Source organism: Scomber japonicus, chromosome 13 (assembly GCF_027409825.1).
Source record: "Scomber japonicus isolate fScoJap1 chromosome 13, fScoJap1.pri, whole genome shotgun sequence".
Classification (NCBI taxonomy): domain Eukaryota; kingdom Metazoa; phylum Chordata; class Actinopteri; order Scombriformes; family Scombridae; genus Scomber; species Scomber japonicus.
The window spans coordinates 2,119,780-2,144,268 of record NC_070590.1 but is presented as its reverse complement, the minus strand read 5'-3'; the positions used below and the strand labels follow the sequence as shown (position 1 = coordinate 2,144,268).

General features: G+C 37.3%; 7 protein-coding genes across 7 annotated transcripts; all 7 read left to right on the top strand.

The window, feature by feature from the left end:
• The first annotated feature begins 1,337 nt into the window (after window positions 1–1,337).
• On the top strand, window positions 1,338–2,282 carry LOC128371062 (olfactory receptor 146-like). The gene has a single exon (XM_053331261.1). It carries the CDS (start codon window positions 1,341–1,343, stop codon window positions 2,280–2,282), a length of 942 nt encoding a protein of 313 aa, XP_053187236.1. The 5' UTR covers window positions 1,338–1,340.
• A 3,476-nt stretch (window positions 2,283–5,758) lies between these two features.
• Window positions 5,759–6,706, top strand: LOC128371060 (olfactory receptor 52N5-like). Its single transcript, XM_053331259.1, has one exon. The coding sequence runs from the start codon at window positions 5,762–5,764 to the stop codon at window positions 6,704–6,706; it is 945 nt and encodes a 314-aa protein (XP_053187234.1). The 5' UTR covers window positions 5,759–5,761.
• A 2,365-nt stretch (window positions 6,707–9,071) lies between these two features.
• On the top strand, window positions 9,072–10,037 carry LOC128371052 (olfactory receptor 52N5-like). The gene has a single exon (XM_053331251.1). The coding sequence runs from the start codon at window positions 9,096–9,098 to the stop codon at window positions 10,035–10,037; it is 942 nt and encodes a 313-aa protein (XP_053187226.1). The 5' UTR covers window positions 9,072–9,095.
• Window positions 10,038–11,944: 1,907 nt separating this feature from the next.
• On the top strand, window positions 11,945–12,910 carry LOC128371051 (olfactory receptor 11-like). The gene has a single exon (XM_053331250.1). The coding sequence runs from the start codon at window positions 11,969–11,971 to the stop codon at window positions 12,908–12,910; it is 942 nt and encodes a 313-aa protein (XP_053187225.1). The 5' UTR covers window positions 11,945–11,968.
• Window positions 12,911–14,834: 1,924 nt separating this feature from the next.
• On the top strand, window positions 14,835–15,800 carry LOC128371050 (olfactory receptor 52K1-like). The gene has a single exon (XM_053331249.1). It carries the CDS (start codon window positions 14,859–14,861, stop codon window positions 15,798–15,800), a length of 942 nt encoding a protein of 313 aa, XP_053187224.1. The 5' UTR covers window positions 14,835–14,858.
• A 1,918-nt stretch (window positions 15,801–17,718) lies between these two features.
• LOC128371049 (olfactory receptor 11-like) lies at window positions 17,719–18,684 on the top strand. Its single transcript, XM_053331248.1, has one exon. It carries the CDS (start codon window positions 17,743–17,745, stop codon window positions 18,682–18,684), a length of 942 nt encoding a protein of 313 aa, XP_053187223.1. The 5' UTR covers window positions 17,719–17,742.
• Window positions 18,685–20,606: 1,922 nt separating this feature from the next.
• On the top strand, window positions 20,607–21,572 carry LOC128371048 (olfactory receptor 52K1-like). The gene has a single exon (XM_053331247.1). The coding sequence runs from the start codon at window positions 20,631–20,633 to the stop codon at window positions 21,570–21,572; it is 942 nt and encodes a 313-aa protein (XP_053187222.1). The 5' UTR covers window positions 20,607–20,630.
• The last annotated feature ends 2,917 nt before the right edge of the window (window positions 21,573–24,489 follow it).

Here is a 24,489-nt window from a genome sequence, read left to right as displayed (position 1 = left end):
TGATCAATATTAATATGAATCATTACTCTACAATGCTTCCTCCAGTACATTTCCAAAGGGAAACTATATGAGCGAAGGAGCATTTGCTCTCACTTGCTGAGGATTATGCCGTGGTCGTTGGAGACAAACATCTGAAAAAGAATATTAAAATGGCACTGAACTCAAAACTAGTTGAAATGGAAATTATGACATAAAATCAAGCTGAGTCTCTTGCATTTAGACGTTGACTTGCACGTTGACTTTAGAGACTAACTTTTGAACAACAAAAAGAGCTTCTTTTATTGTAACTGGACCATGATGAACATAACATGGACTGGAGATGAAAAGGCAAATTGAGGTAGAAATTATTCGATGTTTGCCATGGCAACAGGGGCAGCAGTGGCTCAGAAGGTACACCAGCTTCACGTTGCCCTATCGCATAGGCCCTATCCAGATCAGTCAAACATGGCATGCTGATTCTTGGAGCAGACACCAACTGACCTGCTCGCCAGATTAGTACTTGATTGGCAGCGCCGAGGGCAACCAGGCAGGAAAAATTTGCCCAATTTTTCATGGCCGCAACCCACATACTCAGCTCTGCTGCTCATCCTACAAATGCATGTTCCTTACAAATATGCTGCAAATACAAACGCCTTACTTTTTGAGCTATGTTTATATGGTTAAGATAAGTAACTTCTTCTAAATTTAAGTACCTATTCAATGTCTGCTGAATAACGCAACGCTTTTTTCACGTGCCTCCTGATCACCTGTAGCGATCTTGGATGTGAAGGAGGATAAGATAGACGGTTCATGAAGGAGAATGAAAAGTTTTGGTAGCAGGGAGGATGAACAGGACGGAAAATATCTTTGTCTTAGAACTAAATATTTGCAGCTTGTTGACAGTTGCTATGGCCAGCATGATAATTTCTTAATGTTGCCTCACATAATCTGATGTAATAACTGAATCCCCTGAAGATAAAATCAAGTCTACAAATGTTGCAACAGAGACGTTGATCAATGCCAGAGCAGAGCGACGCAAGAAATAAAAAAAGGGGATTGAAACCAGAGACACTTAAGATAGGTATTACTGATCTGTGTGTTTCCTCACAGTTTTCAAATCTTATTTTAATTAACTGTCATCAAAACAAAAACATATGTAACAAACTTTAACTTATTCAGCTTTCAGTGTTCACGTGATATAAAATACTAGGAGAGATTTATTGTGATATGTAATGGAATATTTATATAATAGTTCTACATGTATATAGTTAGTTATTGTTGCACTCATTACTGACTTTAAACTATCTCTGATACATTGATTTCCTGTTATTTTAGCAGTATTATGTTGTTCTTTCAGGTTGATGGAAAACTACACCTACAACAGCCCCACTTTACTGCTGGAGGGATTAAATGTCTCAAAGGATTCAACCTACCCTTTATTTCTCTTTCTCTTTTTCTCCTATCTGTTTATAATTGTTGCAAATGTCGGCATTGCTTTTATTGTTTTCATTGATAAAACCCTTCACCAGCCCATGTATATCCTTTTCTGGAACCTGTCAGTCAATGACATCCTTGGAAACTCCATATTAGAGCCCCGTTTGCTTGTAGACATGTTGCGGCCTCCCTCTGAACGTATCATCAGTTATTATGAGTGTGTGGTCCAAGCTTTCACCACACATATGTTCAGTACCACGGCTCACACTATACTCATGATTATGGCCTTTGACAGATATGTTGCCATCTGTAATCCCCTGCGCTACGCTGTCATAATGACCAACAAAATGTTGATCAAGCTGACTGTTTCTGCCTGGGGAGTGGCCTTTGTTTTGGTTGGAATTCTGCTTGGTCTGACCATACGGCTGAACCGATGCAGGACACTGATTAGAAGCCCTTATTGTGATAACGCTGCATTGTTTAAACTCTCTTGTGAAAGTATATTCATTAATAATGTCTATGGCCTCACTTTCACTGTAGTTCTGTTTACAAGTTCTATAGGCAGCATGGTTCTCACCTATACTAGGATAATGGTAGTCTGTTTAACTAGTAAGAACAAATCTTTGAACAGTAAAGCCTTGAAAACCTTGAGCACTCATCTCGTTATGTATCTGATTTTGCTGCTCACTGGAATGTCTATCATTACTCTGCATCGATTTCCCCAGTTGTCAGAAAGCAGAAAACTTGTTGCCATTTTGTATCATATCATCCCCGGCAGCCTCAACCCCATTATTTATGGTATGCAGTCCAAAGAGATACGAAGATTTTTGTCAAAGTTGTTTGATTTCAAGGTTTTGCCATCATTTTAAGGAGAATATTTCATTTCTATTTGTACATTTATCGCCACAAATAACATGAAAATGTGAGCCAAGAGTAGCCTACTGTAGTCCATGTTCTTGAGAATGTAACATGTACACAGTTATATGCAAACATTATGTATCAGATGTTTATTTGTAAAAGTTACGCACTACATATCAGATGATGTAACAGTTTTCTTCTGAATCCATTAAATCAAGCTTTTACAGATTTGTGACTAAGAGAGTTATTAATAACTATTACCGTGTTAATTGTTTTGGTGTACTGCTTTTTGAATTACTTACAATATCTTTACATACAGAATATCAGAGTGTGTAAGGGTTAGGAAAATAAAGTCCTGGACTTAACTTTCAGAATTTTGTCACTGGTGTTTCCACAGTGCATCAACCTTTATTAGGACAGACAATGCCATGCCTGACATTCATAAATATTAGAAAAACAGGCACTGGCCATGGAATCCTAATTTGGATTCTGCTCAGTCTGACTATACAGCTGAACTAATGCAAGAATGATCACAAGTTCCTATTGTGACAATGCTGCATTATTTAGGCTCTCCTGTGAAAGTGTATCAATAATGTCTACGGCCTCACATTTACTGTTGGGCTGTTAATAGGTAGCAGATGATTCTTATGGCTTCCAGTGTTTGTCTTATTAGTGATAACCATTTTTGAAACAGTAAAGTTTTTAAGACGTTAGACTTATCTGACTGTTTATCCTATCATGCTGATCAATATTAATTAATATGAATCATTACTCTACAATGCTTCCTCCAGTACATTTCCAAAGGGAAACTATATGAGCGAAGGAGCATTTGCTCTCACTTGCTGAGGATTATGCCGTGGTCGTTGGAGACAAACATCTGAAAAAGAATATTAAAATGGCACTGAACTTAAAACTAGTTGAAATGGAAATTATGACATAAAATCAAGCTGAGTCGCTTTCAATTAGAGATCCTACGTTGACTTTAGAGACTAACCTTTGAACAACAAAAATAGCTTCTTTTATTGTAACCTGAACATGATAAACATAACATGGATAAGAGGTGAAAAAGCAAATTGACGTAGAAATGATTTGATGTTTGCCATGGCAACAGGGGCAGCAGTGGCTCAGAAGGTAGGGAGGGTCAAGCACTAATCAGAAGATCGGTGGATCGATAACTCGGCTCCTTTAATCACCCTGCGTGTGTGTGAATGGGTGAATCTGTCTTGTAGTCTAAAAGTGTTGTGAGTGGTCGGAAAATTAGAAAAGTGCTATACAGGTGCAGTCCATTTACCATGACAGTGACACACTTTGGTCGAGTGGTAGGGGAACATCGTATAGGCCTAAATTAAGGTACTTGTTGAGTTACCATAGCTCACAACTAAAAGGGAACTGTATTAGGTTTTGGGCCTAGTGGGGTACTGTTGTAGTTTCTGCACAACCTTTTCCACTGTTGCATTTCCTCTGACTGAGCTGCTAAAGGCCAAGTCCAAATTTGTTCGGTCATCAAAATGTCAACAAGCCTTAACTTAAATGCATTTTCTTTATATTAATAAACCTTAATTTGCTGGCATTTTTGGCGTGTCCATTACCATTCTTTGTCATGGCCTATGCATAAGCATCTTCCGATTTCACTTAAATGAAAAAGCAAGTCCATAACTTTGAGTGTTACAGTGCATAGTGAATATAACATAATGCATGAAACATACATAAAACGTAGCCAAGAGTTAATTGTTTTTTGCGCGAAAAAAGTACAAATTAATTTACTTACTTTCTTAAATGGTGCTTAGTGTACCAGCACAACATATTCGCATAACCTGTTGATTTTGCTGTTGCTATTGACTCTTGTTTAGATCAGGTACTAATCTGGCACCCGTGAGCAGGTCAGTTAGTGTCTGCTCCAAGAATCAGCATGCCATGTTTGACTGATCTGCATAGGGCCCATGCGAAAGGGCAACTTCAAGCTGGTGTTCCACAAAACCAAGTTGCGGCATTATTTGGAGAGAGCCCTAGTACCATCTCCAAACGGAAGGCCATGTTCCATATAACGGGGGATGTCAGAGACAGGCCACAAAGTGGGCGTCCCAAGAACACAACACCCCCAAAAAAAAAGGCTTTTCACCATTGGAGGCAGTCTTAATACAGAGAGATATGGAGATGAGATTCTGCAACCAGTGGAAATCCCATATCTCCACAGTCTGGGACCGAACTCTAACCTCCGAGATGACATCGCTCGCCCCTACAGAGCAGGGTTTATCAGAGACTACCTCCAGAATTTGGGAGTGAAGAGGATGGAATGGCCTGCCATCAGTCCTGACCTCAACCCTGTTGAACACTTGTGGGATTAGCTTGGGCGCCAGAGTGACCAACACAACCACGTTGGCTGAATTGTAACAAATGCTGGTTGAAGAATGGTATATCATCCCACAGCAGTGTGTGAGCAGGCAGGTGACCAGCATGAGGAGGAGCTTTCAGGCTGTTGTGGCTGTGTATGATTCTTCAAAACACTACTGAGGCTCCTGTTTGTTAAATGAATAAATTCTTGGGATTGCCAATATGTCTTGTTTTGTGGAAAACCAGCTTCAAGTTGCCCTATGCAGATCTGTCAAACATGGCATACTGATTCTTGGAGCAGACACGAACTGACCTGCTCAAGGGTGACAGATTGGTACCTGATTGGAAGCCACAAGGGGTACCAGAAGCACAAAACAATAGTCAATAGCAACAGCAGAATCAGCTTTTTGGCATTGGAAGAGAAAATTTGCTAAATCTTTCATGGACGCAACCCACATACCCAGCTCTGCTGCTTATCCTACAAATGCATGTTCCTTACAAATGTCCTTACTTTTTGAGCTATGTTTATATGGTTAAGATTAGTAACTTCTTCTAAATTTAAGTACCTCTACAATGTCGGTTGAATAACACAATGCTTTTTTCACATGCCTCCTGATCACCTGTAGCGATCTTGGATGTGAAGGAGGATAAGATAGACAGTTCATGAAGGAGAATGAAAAGTTTTGGTAGCAGGGAGGATGAACAGGACAAAAAATATCTCTGTCTTAGAACAAAACATTTGCAGCTTGTTGACAGTTGCGATGGCCAGCATGATAATTTCTTAATGTTGCCTCACATAATCTGATGTAATAACTGAATCCCCTGAAGATAAAATCAAGTCTACAAATGTTGCAACAGAGACGTTGATCAATGCTGGAGCAGAGAGACGCAAGAAACAAAAGACAAGGGATTGAAACCAGACACACTCAAAGTGTATGTAACACACTTTAACCTATTCAGCTTTCAGTGTTACCGTGATTTAAAATACTAGGAGAGATTTATTGTGATATGTAATAGAATATTTTATATTTTAATTATATATTTTAATAGTTTTGCATGTATATAGTTAGTTATTGTTGCACTTATTACTGACTTTAAACTATCTGTGATTCCTTGATTTCCTGTTATTTTAGCAGTATTATGTTGTTCTTTCAGGTTGATGGAAAACTACACCTACAACAGCCCCACTTTACTGCTGGAGGGACTAAATGTTTCAAAGGATTCTACCTACCCTTTGTTTCTCTTTCTCTTTTTCTCATATGTGTTTATAATTGTTGCAAATGTCGGCATTGCTTTTATTGTTTTCATTGATAAAACCCTTCACCAGCCCATGTATATCCTTTTCTGGAACCTGTCAGTCAATGACATCCTTGGAAATTCTGTCATTGTGCCCCGTTTGCTTATAGACATGTGGCGGCCTCCCTCTGAACGTATCATTAGTTATAATGAATGTGTGGCAGAAGCTTTCACCACACATATGTTCAATACCACTTCTCACACTGTGCTCATGATTATGGCCTTTGACAGATATGTTGCCATCTGCAATCCACTGAGGTATACTACCATAATGACCAACAAAATGTTGATCAAGCTGACAGTTTTTGCCTGGGGAGTGGCCTTTGTTTTGGTTGGGATTCTGCTTGGTCTGACCATACGGCTGAATCGATGCAGGACACTGATGAGAAGCATTTATTGTAATAATGCTGCATTGTTTAAACTCTCTTGTGAAAGTGTTTTCATTAATAATGTCTATGGCCTCACTTTTACTGTAGTTTTGTTTACAGGTTCTATAGGCAGCATGGTTCTCACCTATACTAAGATTACAGTAATCTGTCTAACTAGCAAGAACAAGTCTTTAAACAGTAAAGCCTTGAAGACCTGCAGCACTCATCTGGTCTTGTATCTGATTTTGCTTCTAAGTGGAATGACTATCATTACTCTGCATCGATTCCCCCAGTTGTCAGAAGGCAGAAAAATGATTGCCCTTTTATCTCATATTATCACTGGCAGCCTCAACCCCATTATTTATGGTATGCAGTCCAAAGAGATACGAAGATTTTTGTCAAAGTTGTTTGATTCCAATAAGATTTTGCCATCATTTTAAGAATATTCCATTTTTAGTAGTGTCAATTTAACTGTCAGAGTTGAATTCAACTGTTTCAGATAACATTTGGTCCCATTCGAAATTAGAATAAAATTTACTCTATGGCCAGTGTCATTTTTCAGAGTTCATTCTACTCAATCCAGTGTCAAAATTAACAACGAAATGTGTAAAAATATTTAACACTGTGGTTTCTTCACACTGTTCAGAGTAATATGAATACACTTTATAGAGCTAATTTTACTCCAAATTTAGTTTAAAAGTGACACTCTAATGTGAAATAATATTTGTTTTGAATTCTCTACAGTGTTATTTTTTACATCATATGATGCTATTTTACTCTGATGCTATATATTATTAAATTGCTGTGATCTAACCTATAAAATGGAAAGGTTACAGTAGCAGCATTTATTCTTCAGTCTTTGTCATTTCAATGTCAATGAATTAACATTACAAACCATTACCCATACTTGCCTTGACTACAATGTCAATTCTAATATAACATTTTTAAAACAAAGTGCTCACCAGAGATAGCGTATGTATGCATAATAGTATGGGACAACAAAGAGATCTGTGTCATTCACTCCATGTGATATTTGTATGTCAAAGGCCTGGGACATGAAAGACAACATTTTGCTTTGAAAGCTGCTTCTTGTGGGTCCCTGAGCAAGAAGGTAGAGCTGACTGCTTTGAGTGATTCTGCTGTACACTGGTTCCAGCCTCAAACAAAACACATTCAACAGCAGTATTTATTGACCAACCTCTGACAATAGATCAGATCACCTCAAACTGTGCATGAAATTGAGTTGATGTAATGCATATTTTAAACAACTGTTCAGCATACTTTTAGGAATTTGATGCAGACATCTTTCCTGGTCTCTTTCGTCCTTCCGCATATTCAATAAAATTTCCTCAGAAAACTCACATGGAGTCACATTCTTAAATTTACTATTACATATCAATTATGGCAAACGTACTAATGAACAGCACGTGCTATGTTGCACAGTTGCAAGACGCAAACCTCAGTGCGCTGCGTTAGTAGATCAGGTTGCACATTTTTTGCGGGTGATGTCAAGTTTGCACACGTTTTACACACGCAAACCTTTAGTAAATCAGGCCCATAGAGCTTTACAACACTACAAAGCCTAATCAAACATAAAATACACACAATGGTCTACAACACTACGAGGCCTACTGAAATATAAAATAGGCACAGTCAAATACAAAGTAGACAGTCTACATCACAAGACAAACCTGCCAACCACTTTGACTTTGTCAGTGTTTTAATCCTGCTCAACACAAAGCAAAGTGAGGTTGGATAGTCTGGCCTCATCCATGCATGGACCCAAATAGCTCTTAATCAGCCTCAGATGGCTAAAACTTTGTCTTGAAAGTTTCATTGACCATGATGAAAAAGACATGAATATCTGATATTTGACAGCCCCTATCTAGTCTGCATATGTGCGAGTATAAATATATGCCATAAATAACTTGCATGAAAAGCTTGATTCCACTTAAGTTCAATTTCTTTATTCTAACAAACATATAATTAAATAATCTGCAGGTATTTTTTGGCCTGTCCATTCCCGTTCTTTGTCAGGGTATATGCATATGCATCTTCACATTCACTTAAATGAGGTGTGGCCAAACCTTTGACTAGTACTTTATACAGTAAATTTACAGTTGTACATTTGTCATGTAAACTGCTAAATGTAACATACAGTCTAACTTAAACCTCTCAGCAGGAAAATTTAGACGGCTCATAAAAGTGAGTGAAAAGTTTGGGTAGAAGGGAGAGTGAACAGGGTGACAAAAATGATGAGAGGTGTGTCTAAATCTTTGACTAGCAATGTATACAGTAAATATAAATTAAGTATAGCTCTACATTTAGCATCATGTCAACTGCTAAATGTAACATGTAGTTTAACTTTAACCTCTAAGCAGGAACATTTAGACTAGTAAAAGTGAGTGAAACGTTTGGGTAGAAGGGAGAGTGAACAGGGTGACGTAATGATAAATGATTCCCCTAAAGATAAAATCAAGTCTATAAATGTTGCAACAAAGGATCAATGTTGGTAGATATTACCAGCAATGAACAGAAAGACGCAAGAAAGAGAAGACGAGATTGAAACCGGAGACACTCAACGTAGATATTACTGATCTGTATGTTTCCTCACAGTTTTCACATCTTATTTAAATTAAATGTGATCAAAATAAAAACAAATGTAATGTACACTCATTTAATGTATATTTTATTTGTATTAATGATTAATATGTACAAAGTAGTTTCTATATTCATATAGTTAGTTGTTGCACCACTTACTGCAGACTTAAAACTATCTGGCAGTTTGATTTCCTGTCACTAACAGTATTATTTTGGTTTTTCAGGTAGATGGAAAACTACACCTACAACAGCCCCACATTGCAGCTAGAGTGGTTAAATGTCTCAAAGGATTCTATGTACCCTTTGTTTCTCTTTCTCCTTTTCTCATATGTGTTTATAATTGTTGCAAATGTCGGCATTGCTTTAATTGTTTTCATTGACAAAACCCTTCACCAGCCCATGTATTTCCTTTACTGGAACCTGTCAGTCAGTGACATTATTGGAAATTCTGCCGTAGTGCCCCGTTTGCTTATAGACATGTGGCGGCCTCCCTCTGAACGTATCATTAATTATTATGAGTGTGTAGCCCAAGCTTTCACTATACATATGTTCGGTACCACAGCTCACACTGTGCTCATGATTATGGCCTTTGACAGATATGTTGCCATCTGCAATCCCCTGCGCTACACTACCATAATGACCAACAAAATGTTGATCAAGCTGACAGTTTCTGCCTGGGGAGCGGGCTTTGTTTTGGTTGGGATTCTGCTTGGTCTGACCATACGGCTGAACCGATGCAGGACTCTGATGAGAAGCATTTATTGTAATAATGCTGCATTGTTTAAACTCTCTTGTGAAAGTGTTTTCATTAATAATGTCTATGGCCTCACTTTTACTGTAGTTCTGTTTACAGGTTCTATAGGCAGCATGGTTCTCACCTATACTAAGATTACAGTAATCTGTCTAACTAGCAAGAACAAGTCTTTAAACAGTAAAGCCTTGAAGACCTGCAGCACTCATCTGGTTGTGTATATGATTTTGCTGCTATGTGGAATGATTATCATTGTTCTGCATCGATTCCCCCAGTTGGCAGAAAGCAGAAAAATGGTTGCCCTTTTATTTAATGTTATCCCTGGCAGCCTCAACCCCATTATTTATGGTATGCAGTCCAAAGAGATACGAAGATTTTTGTCCAAGGTTTTTAATCTCAAGAAGGTTTTTCCATCATGAGGATATTCCAGGTTTTTTATACATTTATCATCACAAAAGATGTGAGCCAAGAGTAGCCTACTGTATTCCATTTTCTTGAGAATATAACATGTACACAGTTACATAAGCAAATATTAAGATTGTCCACAGAAAACCTTCAAGGGCCTCAATGGAGGTTTCGCCATTTGCAGCTCACAGGAGTTTTCACTTTTGGATTCAATGTTGGTTTCATGTAGGCATTCCACAGTTGGGATTGTCCACAGAAAACTCACATGGAGCCACATTCTTAAATTTACTATAATATAGAGGGAGGATAAGTTAATATATTTGCCGCTTAACATAAAACATGGATTTATTTCTCACTTAGAATTAAGTAATTTCTTACCTGGAAACCCACATGGTAGTAAAAACTACAATTCAGGCCTCTGAAATGCATAACTACCTGTTTCTACTTGTTATTATATCAGTGTATATTCATGCTGTGATGTGGTAACAGCTATTAAATTGATGCCAATAGCAAAATCAATATTTTTGAGTTAAAGCTGGAGTGCTGGACTTTTTTCTTCCCCTACTGACAGTGAAAGTAATAACAAAAACACTACTAATGTGCTTATGTCATAGGCTAGCCTACACTGTCACAACTGTTGTGAATGTAAAACAGTGGATAAATAGTTTTGAGCATCACATAACCACCCCTCAAAATTACTTGTTTCAATATCAGTTTTTGCTCAGCTTGGTCTTAAAACATTTGGAAAGTATAGGAGAGCCACACAATTAAATTATTTGATCCCTATTCAAGCTAGCAGACAGCTAACTGGACGTTATGCTGCTCAGTCAGTTTCTTGCGCACAATGCCCTACACTTAGAGCATGTGCAGTATGCATTCATCCAAGCACAGAAATGTCACCACTGACACCAGATTAAATACTCTGTATGCTGTCGAATACAGAGATTTATCTGGCAGGCTGAATTAGTATCCTGTGACTTTTTGGCAGGTGTGGTTGGTCTACCCAAATAGCTCTAAATGAGCCTCGGATGGCTAAAACTTTGTCTTGCAAGTTTCATTGAACACAAACATAAAAACGACATGAATATCTGATATATGACGGCACCTGTCTAGTCTGCCTGTATGTGTGTATTATCCTGTGCTATGTCCCACTTACTTAAGTTCTATATCTATATTATAATAAATATATAATTAAATGAGTTGCAGGCATTTTTTGGCCTGTCCACTCCTCTTCTTTGTCAGGGTATATGCATATGCACCTTCCCATTCACTTAAATGAGAGGTGTGTCTAAATCTTTGACTAGCAATGTATACAGTAAATATAAATTAAGTATAGCTCTACATTTAGCATCATGTCAACTGCTAAATGTAACATGTAGTTTAACTTTAACCTCTAAGCAGGAACATTTAGACTAGTAAAAGTGAGTGAAACGTTTGGGTAGAAGGGAGAGTGAACAGGGTGACATAATGATAAATGATTCCCCTAAAGATAAAATCAAGTCTATAAATGTTGCAGAGGATCAATGTTGGTAGAGTATTACCAGCAATGAACAGGAAGACGCAAGAAAGAGAAGACAAGAGATTGAAACCTGAGACACTCAACGTAGGTATTGATCTGTATGTTTCCTCACAGTTTTCAAATTTTATTTTAATTATTAACCTTTATTTTACCTCCATCAAACTGAGATCAAAACAAAACCACATCTAATGAACACTCATTTCATTTAGCTTTAATTTGTATTAATGATGTGTGGAACTAGTTTTCAGTGTAATGATAATAATATGAAATAATATCAAATATTTCATGAAATATTCAATTTGATAAGTAATGGAATATTTACATAGTAGTTTCTATATTTATATAGCTGTTGTTGACGTCTTGCTGACTTAAAACTGACCGTTTGATTTCCTGTCCCTAACATTATTATTTTGGTTTTTCAGGTTGATGGAAAACTACACCTACAACAGCCCCACATTGAAGCTAGAGTGGTTAAATGTCTCAAAGGATTCTATGTACCCTTTGTTTCTCTTTCTCCTTTTCTCATATGTGTTTATAATTGTTGCAAATGTTGGCATTGCTTTTGTTGTTTTCATTGACAAAACCCTTCATCAGCCCATGTATTTCCTTTACTGGAACCTGTCAGTCAGTGACATTATTGGAAATTCTGTCATTGTGCCCCGTTTGCTTATAGACATGTGGCGGCCTGCCTCTGAACGTATCATTAGTTATTATGAGTGTGTGGTCCAAGCTTTCACCACACATATGTTCAGTACCACTTCTCACACTGTACTCATGATTATGGCCTTTGACAGATATGTTGCCATCTGCAATCCACTGAGGTATACTACCATAATGACTGACAAAATGTTGATCAAGCTGACCATTTTTGCTTGGGGAGTGGCCTTTGTTTTGGTTGGGATTCTGCTTGGTCTGACCATACGGCTGAATCGATGCAGGACACTGATTGGGAGTATTTATTGTAATAACGCTGCATTGTTTAAACTCTCTTGTGAAAGTGTTTTCATTAATAATGTCTATGGCCTCACTTTCACTGTAGTTCTGTTCACAGGTTCTATAGGCAGCATGGTTCTCACCTATACTAAGATTACAGTAATCTGTTTAACTAGCAAGAACAAGTCTTTAAACAGTAAAGCCTTGAAGACCTGCAGCACTCATCTGGTTGTGTATCTGATTTTGCTGCTAAGTGGAATGACTATCATTACTCTGCATCGATTCCCCCAGTTGGCAGAAAGCAGAAAAATGGTTGCCCTTTTATTTCATGTTATCCCTGGCAGCCTCAACCCCATTATTTATGGTATGCAGTCCAAAGAGATACGAAGATTTTTGTCAAAGGTTTTTAATCTCAAGAAGGTTTTTCCATCATGAGGATATTCCAGGTTTTTTTTATACATTTATCATCACAAAAGATGTGAGCCAAGAGTAGCCTACTGTATTACATTTTCTTGAGAATATAACATGTAATCAGTTACATAAGCAAATATTAAGATTGTCCACAGAAAACCTTCAAGGGCCTCAATGCAGGTTTGGCCATTTGCAGCTCACAGGAGTTTTCACTTTTGGATTCAATGTTAGTTTCATGTAGGCATTCCACAGTTGGGATTGTCCACAGAAAATTCACTTGGAGCCACATTATTAAATTTACTATAATATAGAGGGAGGATAAGTTAATATATCTGCCGCTTAAAATGAAACATGCATTTATTTCTCACTTAGAATTAAGTAATTTCTTACCTGGAAACCCACATGGTAGTAAAAACTACAATTCAGGCCTCTGAAATGCATAACTACCTGTTTCTACTTGTTATTATATCAGTGTATATTCATGCTGTGATGTGGTAACAGCTATTAAATTGATGCCAATAGCAAAATCATTATTTTTGAGTTAAATCTGGAGTGCTGGACTTTTTTCTTCCCCTGCTGACAGTGAAAGTAATAACAAAAACACTACTAATGTGCTTATGTCATAGGCTAGCCTACACTGTCACAACTGTTGTGACTGTAAAACAGTGGATAAATAGTTTTGAGCATCACATAACCACCCCTCAAAATTACTTGTTTCAATATCAGTTTTTGCTCAGCTTGGTCTTAAAACATTTGGAAAGTATAGAAGAGCCACAAAATGAAATTATTTGATCCCCATTCAAGCTAGCAGACAGCTAACTGGAAGTTATGCTGCTCAGTCAGTTTCTTGCGCACAATGCCCTACACTTAGAGCATGTGCAGTATGCATTCATCCAAGCACAGAAATGTCACCACTGACACCAGATTAAATACTCTGTATACTGTCGAATACAGAGCTTTATCTGGCAGTGACAGGCTGAATCAGTATCCTGTGACTTTTTGGCAGGTGTGGCTAGTCAACCCAAATAGCTCTAAATGAGCCTCGGATGGCTAAAACTTTGTCTTGCAAGTTTCATTGAACACAAACATAAAAACGACATGAATATCTGATATATGACGGCACCTGTCTAGTCTGCCTGTATGTGTGTATTATCCTGTGCTATGTCCCACTTACTTAAGTTATATTTCTATATTATAATAAATATATAATTAAATGAGTTGCAGGCATTTTTTGGCCTGTCCACTCCTCGTCTTTGTCAGGGTATATGCATATGCACCTTCCCATTCACTTAAATGAGAGGTGTGTCTAAATCTTTGACTAGTAATGTATACAGTAAATATAAAGTAAGTACAGCTCTACATTTAGCATCATGTCAACTGCTAAATGTAACATGTAGTTTAACTTTAACCTCTAAGCAGGAACATTTAGACTGCTAATAAAAGTGAGTGAAAAGTTTGGGTAAAAGGGAGAGTGAACAGGGTGACATAATGATAAATGATTCCCCTAAAGATAAAATCAAGTCTATAAATGTTGCAACAGAGGATCAATGTTGGTAGATATTACTAGCAATGAACAGGAAGACGCAAGAAACAGAAGACAAGAGATTGAAACCGGAGACACTCAACGTAGGTATTGATCTGTATGTTTCCTCACAGTTTTCAAATTTTATTTTAATTATTAACCTTTATTTTACCTCCATCAAACTGAGATCAAAACAAAACCACATCTAATGAACACTCATTTCATTTAGCTTTAATTTGTATTAATGATGTGTGGAACTAGTTTTCAGTGTAATGATAATGATTTGAAATAATATCAAATATTTCATGAAATATTCAATTTGATAAATAATGGAATATTTACATAGTAGTTTCTATATTTATATAGCTGTTGTTGACTTCTTGTTGACTTAAAACTATCTGACAGTTTGATTTCCTGTCACTAACAGTATTATTTTGGTTTTTCAGGTTGATGGAAAACTACACCTACAACAGCCCCACATTGCAGCTAGAGTGGTTAAATGTCTCAAAGGATTCTATGTACCCTTTGTTTCTCTTTCTCCTTTTCTCATATCTATTTATAATTGTTGCAAATGTCGGCATTGCTTTTGTTGTTTTCATTGATAAAACCCTTCATCAGCCAATGTATTTCCTTTTCTGGAACCTGTCAGTCAGTGACATTATTGGAAATTCTGTCATTGTGCCCCGTTTGCTTATAGACATGTGGCGGCCTGCCTCTGAACGTATCATTAGTTATTATGAGTGTGTGGTCCAAGCTTTCACCACACATATGTTCAGTACCACTTCTCACACTGTACTCATGATTATGGCCTTTGACAGATATGTTGCCATCTGCAATCCCCTGCGCTACACTACCATAATGACTGACAAAATGTTGATCAAGCTGACCATTTTTGCTTGGGGAGTGGCCTTTGTGTTGGTTGGGATTCTGCTTGGTCTGACCATACGGCTGAACCGATGCAGGACTCTGATGAGAAGCATTTATTGTAATAACGCTGCATTGTTTAAACTCTCTTGTGAAAGTGTTTTCATTAATAATGTCTATGGCCTCACTTTCACTGTAATTCTGTTTACAGGTTCTATAGGCAGCATGGTTCTCACCTATAGTAAGATTACAGTAATCTGTTTAACTAGCAAGAACAAGTCTTTAAACAGTAAAGCCTTGAAGACCTGCAGCACTCATCTGGTTGTGTATCTGATTTTGCTGCTAAGTCTAATGACTATCGTTACTCTGCATCGATTCCCCCAGTTGGCAGAAAGCAGAAAAATGGTTGCCCTTTTATTTCATGTTATCCCTGGCAGCCTCAACCCCATTATTTATGGTATGCAGTCCAAAGAGATACGAAGATTTTTGTCCAAGGTTTTTAATCTCAAGAAGGTTTTTCCATCATGAGGATATTCCAGGTTTTTTATACATTTATCATCACAAAAGATGTGAGCCAAGAGTAGCCTACTGTATTACATTTTCTTGAGAATATAACATGTACACAGTTACATAAGCAAATATTAAGATTGTCCACAGAAAACCTTCAAGGGCCTCAATGCAGGTTTGGCCATTTGCAGCTCACAGGAGTTTTCACTTTTGGATTCAATGTTGGTTTCATGTAGGCATTCCACAGTTGGGATTGTCCACAGAAAATTCACATGGAGCCACATTCTTAAATTTACTATAATATAGAGGGAGGATAAGTTAATATATCTGCCGCTTAAAATGAAACATGCATTTATTTCTCACTTAGAATTAAGTAATTTCTTACCTGGAAACCCACATGGTAGTAAAAACTACAATTCAGGCCTCTGAAATGCATAACTACCTGTTTCTACTTGTTATTATATCAGTGTATATTCATGCTGTGATGTGGTAACAGCTATTAAATTGATGCCAATAGCAAAATCAATATTTTTGAGTTAAAGTTGGAGTATTGGACTTTTATCTTCCCCTACTGACAGTGAAAGTAATAACAAAAACACTACTAATGTGCTTGTGTCATAGGTTAACCTACACTGTCACAACTGTTGTGACTGTAAAACAGTGGATAAATAGTTTTGAGCATCACAAAACCACACCTCAAAATTACTTGTTTCAATATCAGTTTTTGCTCAGCTTGGTCTTAAAACATTTGGAAAGTATAGAAGAGCCACAAAATGAAATTATTTGATCCCCATTCAAGCTAGCAGACAGCTAACTGGACGTTATGCTGCTCAGTCAGTTTCTTGCGCACAATGCCCTACACTTAGAGCATGTGCAGTATGCATTCATCCAAGCACAGAAATGTCACCACTGACACCAGATTAAATACTCTGTATACTGTCGAATACAGAGCTTTATCTGGCAGTGACAGGCTGAATCAGTATCCTGTGACTTTTTGGCAGGTGTGGCTAGTCAACCCAAATAGCTCTAAATGAGCCTCGGATGGCTAAAACTTTGTCTTGCAAGTTTCATTGAACACAAACATAAAAACGACATGAATATCTGATATATGACGGCACCTGTCTAGTCTGCCTGTATGTGTGTATTACCCTGTGCTATGTCCCACTTACTTAAGTTCTATTTCTATATTATAATAAATATATAATTAAATGAGTTGCAGGCATTTTTTGGCCTGTCCACTCCTCTTCTTTGTCAGGGTATATGCATATGCACCTTCCCATTCACTTAAATGAGAGGTGTGTCTAAATCTTTGACTAGTAATGTATACAGTAAATATAAAGTAAGTATAGCTCTACATTTAGCATCATGTCAACTGCTAAATGTAACATGTAGTTTAACTTTAACCTCTAAGCAGGAACATTTAGACTGCTAATAAAAGTGAGTGAAAAGTTTGGGTAAAAGGGAGAGTGAACAGGGTGACATAATGATAAATGATTCCCCTAAAGATAAAATCAAGTCTATAAATGTTGCAACAGAGGATCAATGTTGGTAGATATTACTAGCAATGAACAGGAAGACCCAAGAAAGAGAAGACAAGAGATTGAAACCGGAGACACTCAACGTAGGTATTGATCTGTATGTTTCCTCACAGTTTTCAAATTTTATTTTAATTATTAACCTTTATTTTACCTCCGTCAAACTGAGATCAAAACAAAACCACGTCTAATGAACACTCATTTCATTTAGCTTTAATTTGTATTAATGATGTGTGGAACTAGTTTTCAGTGTAATGATAATAATATGAAATAATATCAAATATTTAATGAAATATTCAATTTGATAAATAATGGAATATTTACATAGTAGTTTCTATATTTATATAGCTGTTGTTGACGTCTTGTTGACTTAAAACTGACCGTTTGATTTCCTGTCCCTAACAGTATTATTTTGGTTTTTCAGGTTGATGGAAAACTACACCTACAACAGCCCCACATTGCAGCTAGAGTGGTTAAATGTCTCAAAGGATTCTATGTACCCTTTGTTTCTCTTTCTCCTTTTCTCATATGTGTTTATAATTGTTGCAAATGTCGGCATTGCTTTTGTTGTTTTCATTGATAAAACCCTTCATCAGCCAATGTATTTCCTTTACTGGAACCTGTCAGTCAGTGACATTATTGGAAATTCTGTCATTGTGCCCCGTTTGCTTATAGACATGTGGCGGCCTGCCTCTGAACGTATCATTAGTTATTATGAGTGTGTGGTCCAAGCTTTCACCACACATATGTTCAGTACCACTTCTCACACTGTGCTCATGATTATGGCCTTTGACAGATATGTTGCCATCTGCAATCCCCTGCGCTACACTACCATAATGACTGACAAAATGTTGATCAAGCTGACCATTTTTGCTTGGGGAGTGGCCTTTGTGTTGGTTGGGATTCTGCTTGGTCTGACCATACGGCTGAATCGATGCAGGACACTGATTGGGAGTATTTATTGTAATAATGCTGCATTGTTTAAACTCTCTTGTGAAAGTGTTTTCATTAATAATGTCTATGGCCTCACTTTCACTGTAGTTCTGTTCACAGGTTCTATAGGCAGCATGGTTCTCACCTATACTAAGATTACAGTAATCTGTCTAACTAGCAAGAACAAGTCTTTAAACAGTAAAGCCTTGAAGACCTGCAGCACTCATCTGGTTGTGTATCTGATTTTGCTGCTAAGTGGAATGACTATCATTACTCTGCATCGATTCCCCCAGTTGGCAGAAAGCAGAAAAATGGTTGCCCTTTTATTTCATGTTATCCCTGGCAGCCTCAACCCCATTATTTATGGTATGCAGTCCAAAGAGATACGAAGATTTTTGTCCAAGGTTTTTAATCTCAAGAAGGTTTTTCCATCATGAGGATATTCCAGGTTTTTTATACATTTATCATCACAAAAGATGTGAGCCAAGAGTAGCCTACTGTATTACATTTTCTTGAGAATATAACATGTACACAGTTACATAAGCAAATATTAAGATTGTCCACAGAAAACCTTCAAGGGCCTCAATGCAGGTTTGGCCATTTGCAGCTCACAGGAGTTTTCACTTTTGGATTCAATGTTGGTTTCATGTAGGCATTCCACAGTTGGGATTGTCCACAGAAAATTCACATGGAGCCACATTCTTAAATTTACTATAATATAGAGGGAGGATAAGTTAATATATCTGCCGCTTAAAATGAAACATGCATTTATTTCTCACTTAGAATTAAGTAATTTCTTACCTGGAAACCCACATGGTAGTAAAAACTACAATTCAGGCCTCTGAAATGCATAACTACCTGTTTCTACTTGTTATTATATCAGTGTATATTCATGCTGTGATGTGGTAACAGCTATTAAATTGATGCCAATAGCAAAATCAATATTTTTGAGTTAAAGTTGGAGTATTGGACTTTTATCTTCCCCTACTGACAGTGAAAGTAATAACAAAAACACTACTAATGTGCTTGTGTCATAGGTTAACCTACACTGTCACAACTGTTGTGACTGTAAAACAGTGGATAAATAGTTTTGAGCATCACAAAACCACACCTCAAAATTACTTGTTTCAATATCAGTTTTTGCTCAGCTTGGTCTTAAAACATTTGGAAAGTATAGAAGAGCCACAAAATGAAATTATTTGATCCCCATTCAAGCTAGCAGACAGCTAACTGGACGTTATGCTGCTCAGTCAGTTTCTTGCGCACAATGCCCTACACTTAGAGCATGTGCAGTATGCATTCATCCAAGCACAGAAATGTCACCACTGACACCAGATTAAATACTCTGTATACTGTCGAATACAGAGCTTTATCTGGCAGTGACAGGCTGAATCAGTATCCTGTGACTTTTTGGCAGGTGTGGCTAGTCAACCCAAATAGCTCTAAATGAGCCTCGGATGGCTAAAACTTTGTCTTGCAAGTTTCATTGAACACAAACATAAAAACGACATGAATATCTGATATATGACGGCACCTGTCTAGTCTGCCTGTATGTGTGTATTACCCTGTGCTATGTCCCACTTACTTAAGTTCTATTTCTATATTATAATAAATATATAATTAAATGAGTTGCAGGCATTTTTTGGCCTGTCCACTCCTCTTCTTTGTCAGGGTATATGCATATGCACCTTCCCATTCACTTAAATGAGAGGTGTGTCTAAATCTTTGACTAGTAATGTATACAGTAAATATAAAGTAAGTATAGCTCTACATTTAGCATCATGTCAACTGCTAAATGTAACATGTAGTTTAACTTTAACCTCTAAGCAGGAACATTTAGACTGCTAATAAAAGTGAGTGAAAAGTTTGGGTAAAAGGGAGAGTGAACAGGGTGACATAATGATAAATGATTCCCCTAAAGATAAAATCAAGTCTATAAATGTTGCAACAGAGGATCAATGTTGGTAGATATTACTAGCAATGAACAGGAAGACCCAAGAAAGAGAAGACAAGAGATTGAAACCGGAGACACTCAACGTAGGTATTGATCTGTATGTTTCCTCACAGTTTTCAAATTTTATTTTAATTATTAACCTTTATTTTACCTCCGTCAAACTGAGATCAAAACAAAACCACGTCTAATGAACACTCATTTCATTTAGCTTTAATTTGTGTTAATGATGTGTGGAACTAGTTTTCAGTGTAATGATAATAATATGAAATAATATCAAATATTTAATGAAATATTCAATTTGATAAATAATGGAATATTTACATAGTAGTTTCTATATTTATATAGCTGTTGTTGACGTCTTGTTGACTTAAAACTATCTGACAGTTTGATTTCCTGTCACTAACAGTATTATTTTGGTTTTTCAGGTTGATGGAAAACTACACCTACAACAGCCCCACATTGCAGCTAGAGTGGTTAAATGTCTCAAAGGATTCTATGTACCCTTTGTTTCTCTTTCTCCTTTTCTCATATCTATTTATAATTGTTGCAAATGTCGGCATTGCTTTTGTTGTTTTCATTGATAAAACCCTTCATCAGCCAATGTATTTCCTTTTCTGGAACCTGTCAGTCAGTGACATTATTGGAAATTCTGTCATTGTGCCCCGTTTGCTTGTAGACATGTGGCGGCCTGCCTCTGAACGTATCATTAGTTATTATGAGTGTGTGGTCCAAGCTTTCACCACACATATGTTCAGTACCACTTCTCACACTGTGCTCATGATTATGGCCTTTGACAGATATGTTGCCATCTGCAATCCACTGAGGTATACTACCATAATGACTGACAAAATGTTGATCAAGCTGACCATTTTTGCTTGGGGAGTGGCCTTTGTGTTGGTTGGGATTCTGCTTGGTCTGACCATACGGCTGAACCGATGCAGGACACTGATGAGAAGCATTTATTGTAATAATGCTGCATTGTTTAAACTCTCTTGTGAAAGTGTTTTCATTAATAATGTCTATGGCCTCACTTTCACTGTAATTCTGTTTACAGGTTCTATAGGCAGCATGGTTCTCACCTATACTAAGATTACAGTAATCTGTTTAACTAGCAAGAACAAGTCTTTAAACAGTAAAGCCTTGAAGACCTGCAGCACTCATCTGGTTGTGTATCTGATTTTGCTGCTAAGTCTAATGACTATCGTTACTCTGCATCGATTCCCCCAGTTGGCAGAAAGCAGAAAAATGGTTGCCCTTTTATTTCATGTTATCCCTGGCAGCCTCAACCCCATTATTTACGGTATGCAGTCCAAAGAGATACGAAGATTTTTGTCAAAGGTTTTTGATCTCAAGAAGGTTTTTCCATCATGAGAATATTCCATGATTTATCTATATTTATTTATACATTTATCACCACAAAAGATGTGAGTCAAGAGTAGGTATATAAGCAAACATTAAACTAATTCACAAAAAACACTGGATGTCAAACAACTTTCTTTAGTTGAAATCAAACAATCTTTGTCATTGGGTCCAAGCATATGGCAAAGCATATTCTGCCATCTACTGGTTTCCTAGTTGAACACATAAAATCTTTTGCGAGCAATCTTTGTCTTGTCGTGTCTTATTTGATAGTAATTTAAGCTTTAGGCAGCACACCACACAACTTGTCCAGTCTTGTTTTTATCATCTTTTATCAAAATATTTTAAAAATTCCATCAATCTTTAATCTTAGACATAAGAGACAATTTCATCTTTTATCTCATCAAACCTAGATTAGTGCAAACAACTTAACTTTTTTTTCTAAACCTAAAATCTATTGATGTACTCCAGATTATACAGAACTCACCTGCCAGGCGTTTAACCAGAACAAACAGACGTACCATAAAACTGGTGTATAATTCGCAATCTATTTTGGGAGTGTCATGCTGGGAAAACACTTTTCTATTAAAGACTGGTTTATTTGAATGCATCAGTAGTTATTCATTTATAACCACATGTTTATACTCAAAAACTATTTCAATCAACTTTTATTTGAAATACAATCAAAACACACATATTACACCTGAAACAGTGTGTCGGGTTAATGGTTAATGGTAAAGTAATGATTTGCTTAACTGAATTGGACCGGTATATTAACTCAGACCGGGTTCGGGTTAGGTTGAGTTCCAATTAAACCTTTGAAAAGAGCACAGTAACTTTACATATTTAATACAGTGTGTACCTGTGTGCTTACTCGAGTCCCAAAAACTCTTCATCATAGCTGTCACTGTGTGCAAATAGACTACTGCACCCACTTCAACATCAGTTTGGTCTGTAAATACAGAAACATCACAGCAGCTAATGTCTGAAATACTTCTGATCAACACAATCATTTTCTGTACAACATACAGCATTAACGGGTCATCAATAGCCTATTGTTATTAGCTTCCGAAACAGCTGGAGCGTGCAGCGAGTGCTTCACACTGCCATCTATAGGACGTTATAGTTCATAAATGTGGATGCTCACATCATTATGTTTAAAGTTATAGTTATCGTTCTTAGTGTGGACGGCCCTTTACATACCTATAATCAATGTTGGGTTACTGTAATCACATTATATTTACCAGTAATGCAGTAATGTAACATGTTACATTATCTACAGTCAGTAATCATATTACAGTTACTAAACAAAGAAATATGGCGTTACTTGCGTTACATAAGTTCTTCAATTATGATGTATAAATTGGGCAATAAAAAAATTTATCAAAGGTGTGTTTCATGCACGTTTGGGGTAGAACTGCCTGACCTCTCATGCTAACATAACGCTAATAGCCAAACGCTTACGGACCCACAGTGATGCTCAAGCAGAGTGAATGCCAACCCCAACCAAGCACCCAAAGTTTGTGCGTTTGTGCATTAACCTCCATCTTTCAGAGACAAACTCAGTAAAGTACTGATAATAGTGAGCGACGGCTGTCATTAAATAGGACAACTGGTGAGCTATCTGGACCGGTGTTAGACCAGGATGGAAACGCCACCTAATATGCCTGTGTAGAGTCTCTTCAGCCCGGCCAGTCTTGTGCTGACTCCGAGGAGAAACAGGTTGTCTATATATTATCTTGAAGCAGTTACTAGTCGTACAACATGTAGTGGGGCTGTTTAAGTCCATTTTTGAGCCGAATCGTTCACTTCATGGTACAAGCACCAAATTTGGTACAAATGATGTCCAGGACATACCTTCTAATAAAAGTACGTTGCCCAGCTGAAAATCCAAGAGGGCCGCCAGTTTTCAAGATGGCCGCCTCGTCAAACGCCAAAAAAAGGTTTTCAAGGTATAGAACTTGAATTAACAGAAGAATGTTAATGATCCAAGCATCAAAATGAATGTATTATGACTGGAATAAGTCGATGGTGTCAATTGAATTCCAATATGGCCACCAATTTTCAAGATAATGGCTATTAAATGACTAAAAAGTAGCGTTTTCGCGTTTTTTCTTCAGTTTTCTGCAATGATCTTAAGTGAAAATCTGCAGAATTCTGAGGGATGTGTTTTTTGTGTGAATCATTTGTGAAAATGTGTCCAAACTTTTGACTGTCACTCACCACACACACACACACACACACACACACACACACACACACACACACACACACACACACACACACACACACACACACACACACACACACACACACACATACAGCAACACAAGCGTTCTTTACTGAAATAAAAGTACTAATTTAGCAATATAAATGATAATTCATTAAAATTCTGTGGTCAACATTTATTGGTTAGTAATTTTTTATAAGAGTGATGTCAAAGCACAACCAGGGCACACTGGTGACATCACTGCTGTGAGACTCAGCATGGGGTTCAGTGTCAGCTTGTAGTGTACTAACTGTAGTTGTAGTTTACTAACTGTTGTAGTGGTGTACTCACTGTAGTTGTAGTATACTTTAGTGTCCCAAATGCTATCTAATAAGCCCCTGTATAGACTCAACTAGAAGTTTAGTTAGTTGTAGTATTGTAGTTAGATAGCCGCACCTGAATTGACAGGATGTGCCAGCGCGGGATAGCCGAGCCAAGGGTAACGGGGCTTTAGTTACCTGGATGGTGTACAGATCGCACGGGATTTATGGCACTGGATGAACGATCGGGCTAGGTGTAGGGCACCAGATACTTGAACCTAGTTGCATCCCATATTCCAATGTGTGGTCAAGTTGCCTTCAGAGACTTTTTCAATGGTCTGGGTGATGAGACTTCCTTCTATAGGCTGATTAAAAAGAACAAAGTTGACTTCTTTCGCCA